General features: G+C 43.9%; 1 protein-coding gene across 1 annotated transcript; it reads left to right on the top strand.

Annotated features, from left to right (window-relative positions):
* Positions 1–1,069: 1,069 nt before the first annotated feature.
* Positions 1,070–7,607, top strand: gpr160 (G protein-coupled receptor 160). The gene is made up of 2 exons (XM_083653834.1): positions 1,070–1,145; positions 6,394–7,607. The coding sequence occupies exon 2, from the start codon at positions 6,448–6,450 to the stop codon at positions 7,315–7,317; it is 870 nt and encodes a 289-aa protein (XP_083509960.1). The 5' UTR covers positions 1,070–1,145; positions 6,394–6,447; the 3' UTR covers positions 7,318–7,607.
* Positions 7,608–8,562: the final 955 nt, after the last annotated feature.

Genomic DNA, 8,562 nt, shown 5'->3' with positions numbered 1-8,562 from the left:
TAGACGTGACAGACAGATGGTTCATCCAATCACCTGCCAGGTATTTTTTTGAAAGTGCCTGCCCCCATTTGAAATGCTTTCCCGAGTGACCCGTTCCCAGGTGGTTATGTGAAAACAAACCATCTGGCAGTGTCAGGTTAACTGGGTGGAGCCTGTGAGAAATATAGCAAGTTCATAGTAGTATGTCAAGTTTATGTACTGTACCTATTTGCACTAAATAAGAAGAAAAGAACAAAAAGTATCATCTATGTTACTATAGCATTATTATCGTTAGACCAACACCATTGGTATTGAAATTTATATCGAAAATGGAAGAAAATGAATAATAGGATTTTAAATGAAATAAGGTCTTAGCAATGCATCGGCACTGAAAGTCTGAGTTTCATCCTGACTCAGTGATGAGACACCTGCTAGAGTCTGCCACACCTCAAAAGGGGGATACTAGCATTGCATGTTTGAATTGTCGTGAGTGTATTTTGATTTGCTTAAAATTTGCATTAGTTGAGAATACCACTAGACCGGTGGTACTCAACCTTGCCCTACTCAGGAGCCACACTGACAAAAAGAAGCTTTGCAATTGAGTATCACTGCACTAGACTAAACTAAAGTGTAACAGATTGCACTGAGCTAGATTCATCTTCATATAGGGGTTTATTTGTTGCTACGGCTGTTGCTTCTTGCACTTTGGACACATTGCACTTACCTCTCCATGCTCTTGGGTGCTATAAAATGAGGTTTTATGTCATGTATCTCTGTGGTTTTGCCATCGAACTGCATCAACAAAGTCCTGATGGCAGATAACTTTGTGTATAATGGATTATTGAGTGCTTTGTTCAATGTGTTACATAATCATATTTTCCTTGCTTGTCTAAACAGCCACTTTGCAATAAGAAAGCGGGACAGTCCATTACCGATGCAGTTTGAGGATTTATGCATGAACTTCCTTGTTGAGTGCTGATCAACTATATAACATTATGGCTCAATCAGTTTCCTGTTTTAACCACGCCCACAAAAACGAGGATATTATGACAGTTGACTTAGTCAAACTGAATTCAACATGTTTGGTACCCACACAAAGGCGAACGACACACGGGGAAACCATCTACCATCAGATGACGGCATTTACACCGATAATAAAACCAAAGGTAACGTGTGTGTGTGTGCGTGTGTGTGTTGTGTGTTGTGTTTGAAATACACAGTGTTGTTTCAGTGTTTTTGACAAGCACACATAGCAACAGAGATGTCTATAGATGCAAAGATTTGAATATGAATCTTCTGGTGGAGCCTTGAAGCCTCCACTTAAAGGAACACTCTGCCCATTTTCAACCAGCTTTGTATCATTAGAACATCATCAGTAGTATATCAGAAAACTGTCAACGGTTTTGAAGTCTGTCATTTAATTTGACAGTTATTGAGTGTTAAAGTGTGGACCAGTGACATCACTGGTCCACACTAACTCAAATGAATAACTCATTAACTCAAATGAACTCTGAATAACTGTCAGACTAGATGAATGATGAATAGTTTGACAGTTATTGAGAGTTGAGTTCTATTTCAATTATGTATTTTTCAGTTCAGTTCAGTTCAAAAGTGTTAATATTGGTTTAGTATCAAATTGTTATTAAGCCACAGGGCCACTCTACCTGTTTGACTTGCATTTTGTGCACAGTGTGCAGGGCTAACAGCAGAACAACAGAGGCAGATACAGGTGCGCTATGGATGTAGCTTGGCCCAAGCGCTTTCAACTAATCTAGTTAATCTGCCAAAAACTCACACTGGGTCTTAACCAGCAGGAGGGAACTAATCCTTTGACAATCGGCTCTGATATGCAGACATATGCGGGAATGAATGGGGGGTAGTTCAGATACCGTCCCGTTCCACATCATCAAATAGAGTGAATAAAGCATTTAAAATTAAATCAGAAGCAGGCCTGCAGGGTGATGTGATGCAGTAGTTGGAGATTGTGTAAATGAAATGTAGTGGGTGTCCATTCCCTGTCAAGAAAACATCCATCGCTAGCGTTGTCCTTGACAGATAACCTTGACAGTTCAAGTTCAACTTCATTTATGAGCTGCTTTCACAGAAATGTGTTGTAATGTGCAACAAGTGCCAACGTAGCTACAAAAGAAGAAAAAAGATACAAAAAGATAAAAGACACATGGGCACATACAAACCTGCAGCAATATAGAGTCCTAAAACCAGACATAAAATATAAAAGATAAAAGATGAGGAAAGCAATAAATCCACCTGGAATTTGTAGAAGTGTAAAAGTGCTTCACAAGAAGGAACAAGTTTCAAGGAATAAAACATGCAGTGCAGATTTTATATATATATATATACTGTCCTGCATGTCACTTCTTGTAATAGTTTTGAAATTGTGAAGTTGTGAAATTGTGAAGAGTGAGACGCGCGGCCCAGCACGTAACAGGATGTGAGCTGCCAGAACTGCATGAACTGTATAACCAGCGGTGCCTCAGGAGGTCCCTGAAGATCATCAAAGACACAAACCATCCCCACAACAGCCTGTTCTCCCTGTTACCCTCAGGGAGGAGATACAGGGTTCCAAAAGCACGCACAAATCGCTTGAGGGACAGTTTCTTCCCGCAGGCCACGAGACTCCTTAACATACACAAATAGTGTAGTAGCCGTACTGTACCGTACTGTAGCTGCTACCATTACGTATGTCTAATGTTTAATTGTATGTTGAATTAGGTATATGCTATTTGCACCTGTATGTCAAATACGTCGAATTTAAAATGTTTAAGTGACAATAAAAATCTTGAATCTTGAATCTTGAAGTCGCCCTGCAATATTTCTGCTTCGCTGTGGCTGGGTATTAGAAATTCTAGACCAGTTATGTTAGATATCCCCATCATGATTGGCAACAGGAAGTCTTGTGCCAGACTCCCAAGATCTGTTGTGTCTTCTAACTTATTAAGCGTCTGTCTACACCCAACAGCTACTCTTTTACCGCCATCTACCTCAGTTAAATTCGGTCTTTATATACAGTGTATATATATATATATATATATACAACCTCACTCCGACCAGACATGGTTCTTCTATCCAGAAGCACAAAAACCATCGTAGTAGCTGAACTCACAGTGCCCTGGGAGGACAGGCTAGCTATCTCTCACCAACTGAAGAAAGCAAAGTACCCAGATCTGATTGACGAGGCTCTTCTCAAAGGATGGCACGCAACTCTATTTCCAATCGAAGTTGGCTGCCGTGGTTTCCCAGCAACATCCGTGCGCTATTTCTTACAGAAGGTTGGCCTGGAACCCAAACAACTGAAGAAAGCCACAAGGGAGATAGCCATGGCAGCTGAGACCAGCTCAAGATGGGTTTGGCTGACTAGAGCTCGCAGTTGGAACCCTTCTGCAGGCGAAGGTTAATCTTCGAAGCCCCACTCAGGCGAGGCGTACAGGCTAAGGGGCGAAACGCTGGTGACCCTGAGATACCTGCTGAGGATGTAGAAGGGTTTCCAACAATGTGAATGCTCTGACCACACTCCCACCAAGGAATACCACCGTGAGGACAACATATCGTAGCTCCTGCAGTTTCTGCTTGTAGCAAAGCATCTTTGATGTTTACTTCACCCATATATATATATATACTGTATATATATATATATATATATATATATATATATATATATATATATATATATATATATATATATATATATTTAAGCAATATCACACGAGAGGGAGTGCATTGTTGGCTAATATTGGCACTGCTGTGATTCGGTCGCAGGCACGAGGCCGCAGGCCGAGTGCCGTAGATAATCACAGCAGTGCCAATATTAGACAACAATGCACGACCTCGAGTGTGATATTGCTTTTATACAACAGTTCTATTAAACAAAGCTGATTAAAAAAATGACAAAAAGCTGAGAAAATAGATGATTTCTGTATTTATTCCTCCGCCAACAAAAATAGTCCCCCCAGCTTTCCCTTTGCAGAAAATGTAGCCTAATCAGCCTAATTAACTGCAGGCTGTCTACTCTACTACTGTCTACTCTACAGCTGTGAAGCATTTTGTTGATTAGGGCAGCTGTGAAGCGGAGTGATCTACACACAGTGAAGCGCCAGTGCATTATCATGAAATATAGGCACTCGTAGGATCCCTCTTGTCCAATCAAATTGCTCGGCCGGAACTACCTGTTGTATAAATATATATATATACCGGTATATATATATATATATATACCGGTATATATATATATATACAGTATATATATATATATATATATATGGGTGAAGTAAACATCAAAGATGCTTTGCTACAAGCAGAAACTGCAGGAGCTACGATATGTTGTCCTCACGGTGGTATTCCTTGGTGGGAGTGTGGTCAGAGCATTCCCATTGTTGGAAACCCTTCTACATCCTCAGCAGGTATCTCAGGGTCACCAGCGTTTCGCCCCTTAGCCTGTACGCCTCGCCTGAGTGGGGCTGCGAAGATTAACCTTCGCCTGCAGAAGGGTTCCAACTGCGAGCTCTAGTCAGCCAAACCCATCTTGAGCTGGTCTCAGCTGCCATGGCTATCTCCCTTGTGGCTTTCTTCAGTTGTTTGGGTTCCAGGCCAACCTTCTGTAAGAAATAGCGCACGGATGTTGCTGGGAAACCACAGCAGCCAACTTCGATTGGAAATAGAGTTGCGTGCCATCCTTTGAGAAGAGCCTCGTCAATCAGATCTGGGTACTTTGCTTTCTTCAGTTGGTGAGAGATAGCTAGCCTGTCCTCCCAGGGCACTGTGAGTTCAGCTACTACGATGGTTTTTGTGCTTCTGGATAGAAGAACCATGTCTGGTCGGAGTGAGGTTGTATATATATATATATATATATACACTGTATATAAAGACCGAATTTAACTGAGGTAGATGGCGGTAAAAGAGTAGCTGTTGGGTGTAGACAGACGCTTAATAAGTTAGAAGACACAACAGATCTTGGGAGTCTGGCACAAGACTTCCTGTTGCCAATCATGATGGGGATATCTAACATCACTGGTCTAGAATTTCTAATACCCAGCCACAGCGAAGCAGAAATATTGCAGGGCGACTTCAAGATTCAAGATTCAAGATTTTTATTGTCACTTAAACATTTTAAATTCGACGTATTTGACATACAGGTGCAAATAGCATATACCTAATTCAACATACAATTAAACATTAGACATACGTAATGGTAGCAGCTACAGTACGGTACAGTACGGCTACTACACTATTTGTGTATGTTAAGGAGTCTCGTGGCCTGCGGGAAGAAACTGTCCCTCAAGCGATTTGTGCGTGCTTTTGGAACCCTGTATCTCCTCCCTGAGGGTAACAGGGAGAACAGGCTGTTGTGGGGATGGTTTGTGTCTTTGATGATCTTCAGGGACCTCCTGAGGCACCGCTGGTTATACAGTTCATGCAGTTCTGGCAACTCACATCCTGTTACGTGCTGGGCCGCGCGTCTCACTCTTCACAATTTCACAACTTCACAATTTCAAAACTATTACAAGAAGTGACATGCAGGACAGCAGACTTTACTGCTTTGGATTATGAGTAGTTTTCACTTGGAACAAGATGGCTGTTCTTATACTTGTCTTGTACTATATTGTATGTATTGGATAAAAGAAACATGCTTCCTTTTATTATAAAAGGGAACATGTGGGCAATCTCTGTTCTCTGTTCTCTCCCTGTTTAAATTGTTGTCCCACTGATTATGTCATCAGTGATGTCATAAATCACTGATAATGTCATAAGTGATGTCACTTGAAAACTCTCGTAACGGGACAAGCCCCATCTTTTATTGTCACACGAACACCACAACACATGCATGCGGCCACAACACACTCATGCTGACGGTGGCCGGTGAAAAGTGTCCTCTGCATTTAACCCATCCAGGCATGTCCTTTCCTCCGAGGGGCAGGCCAGGAGCAGTGGTCGCTTTCTCGTACAGCGCCCGGGGACCAACTTCGGATGTTGTCGTCACTGGTCGGATGACGATGACGATCTGATCTTCTGCATGTTTTTAGTGGGGGGGTTATATACAGAGGAACCCCCTGGGGGAGCACGGGGAGAACATGCAAACTCCACACAGAGAGAAGGGCCCTTATGACGAGATACCCCACCTGGGCAGTGGGCACTGAGGATATGGGGGGGGAATCGAACTCAGGACCTTCTGACTGTGAGGCGACAGCTCTACCACTGAGCCACCGTACCCCCCGTACCCAACTGATGAGCATCATCAGTTGAAACACAGAGAACAGAGATTGCCCACATGTTCGGTCTGAGTTCACTTGGAGGGCTGAAAGGGACCAACTGTGAACACACCTTGAGTTATTTCCTTTGCATTTTTACTGTCTTTCTCTTCAGACCTGTTTAATCAATAAATATTATTTCGCCCCACAGGCCACAGTTATCGCCTTGCTGCTGTAGCCTCAGACCCCCAGACAAGCCGGCGGCATGCACCTCTCCATCTCGTCCATCGTGCTGGGCCTGGCCGTGAAGTGTGTGCTCAGCTGGTGCCTGGTGCTCCTGCAGCGGCAGCACATCCGCAGCAGCTTGGTGGGAGTCTTCAGCGTCTCCCTGTCCATGGCCGACACGGCCCTGGCCCTGGCCACCGCCGCCCTGCACCTCCAGGGCGACGGAGCCCTCCTGGGCCTCCGACTGACCAGGCATCACGTGTGTACGCTTGTTCAGATCCTCGGGCGGATCTACAGCGCGCTGCAGTGGCCCGTCATGGTCGCGGTCAGCCTGGATCACTACTGCACGGTGTCCCGGAGGTCGGCCCGAAAGGTCGTCCGCTTGTTGGTCACCGGCCTGCTGTGGACTCTGGCTCTTCTCTATGTGTTTCTGCTGTCGGACTTCCTGCCCGTCTTGGAGGAAGAGTCTCCCTACCTGCTGCAGCGATGCTGGGTCTTCCACATGCCTGAGATCCTGCAGGTTGCTGTAGCACTCCTCCTGACCGCAGGCTGTGTTGGGTTACATGCAGCATGGCCTCCGCTCAGCTGCCACGGCCCTCGATTCTCAAAGCATCCCCCCCTGAAGGACCAAACTATTGACCCAAGTGAAACTGGCTCCAGGAGAGAGATTGTTCAGCAAGCCTTGTGGATATTTCTGAACACGTGGGCTCTCTTCCTGCCTTTCCTCGCCGTGTTCCTGCTGCTGCCGGTGGGCATACCCGCGCACCTGGGCCTGAACGTGCCCTGGCGTTGCTTCCTCAACAGCCTCTTGATAGGAGTGGTTTTATGTGCGGTCTGCCCGGCCTCGCACTTATTGCAGGGCTCGGCGGCAGTTCCCCCAGACAGCTTCTGTGACTGGAGGTTCAGCTGAGCCACTGACGACACAAACAACCCTAACCTAACCTTGATATGTTACCCTAACTTTAAAGGAACAGTTCACCCAAAAATGGAAATTCTATCATCATCTACTCACCCTCATGCCAATTGAAACACAGGTGAAGTTTGTCAATATAACACACAGGGAGGTTGCCAGCACAACTTGAGAGAAAACCAGTCCCCATTAACAAAGAAGAATAATGTTAAAGTACCAGATCGATAAGCAGTATCGTAGTCCACCATTATTAACAATACCCATCCCTAGAGGCATATACTGTATAAGTGAATTTGGACCAATAAAGCATTGTTTAATTAACCTCCACCTGTGTGTGCTACTATTTTGTGCTGATTTATTTTGCACATGATCTCACACTATCCAAAAAGTTTTGCAGACATTAATTTAGTTTGACAGTTATTGAGACTTGATTTGAGTTAAGTTGTGGACAAGTGATTGTGCGCGAATGACATCACTGGTCCTCAACTTAACACAAATCAACTCATAAATTCATTTCAATTGTGGTCCATACAGGTTCAGAAGCTATAGGCCAAAACGTAAAGTTGCATGGGGGTCTGGCCTTAGTAGTGTGTGTGTGTGTGTGTGTGTGTGTGTGTGTGTGTGTTTTTACATCTAATATAAAAATAAGTAAACAAACAAACAAGCAAGCATAAAGAACTCAAATAACGTTACATTCTTTTTGACCCCACATAGGCTACTTTCAGTTAGGGCTTATTTCCACCACATATAACAGCACAGTACAGCTCTACTATTCAATTTGTGATTATTCTTATAGCTACTTTTATTCTTAACCCCCCCAGAAATTAATGAAGAGTAGAGTGATTATTAGTGACATCGGTGATCAAATCATTCTCTCTCTCTCTCTCTCTCTCTCTCTCTCTCTCACACACACACACACACACGCACGCACGCACGCACGCACGCACGCACGCACGCACGCACGCACGCACGCACGCACACACACACACACACACACACACACACACACACACACACACACACACACACACACACACACACACACACACACACACCTATCAAATGACTTTTGGACCTTTCAAGATGATGAAGCAGACTATCAGATTATTTTGTATTATATTATGTTAAATGGCCTTTGCATTACCTCAAACACTTGTCTTGTATTTGTAACCTCTATGTTGTGAACCTGTATTTTCTTATTGTGTAAATAAAACTAAACAAATAAAATGAAATAAATATATAATA

Source organism: Poromitra crassiceps (genome assembly GCF_964638095.1).
Source record: "Poromitra crassiceps genome assembly, chromosome: 17".
Lineage (NCBI taxonomy): Eukaryota > Metazoa > Chordata > Actinopteri > Beryciformes > Melamphaidae > Poromitra > Poromitra crassiceps.
The sequence above is the reverse complement of the archived record's forward strand: the minus strand, read 5'-3'. Positions and strand labels throughout refer to the sequence as shown.

Excerpts from the sequence above, each read along its gene's own strand:
- gpr160 (XM_083653834.1), top strand. The coding sequence starts at position 6,448 with ATGCACCTCTCCATCTCGTCCATCGTGCTGGGCCTGGCCGTGAAGTGT.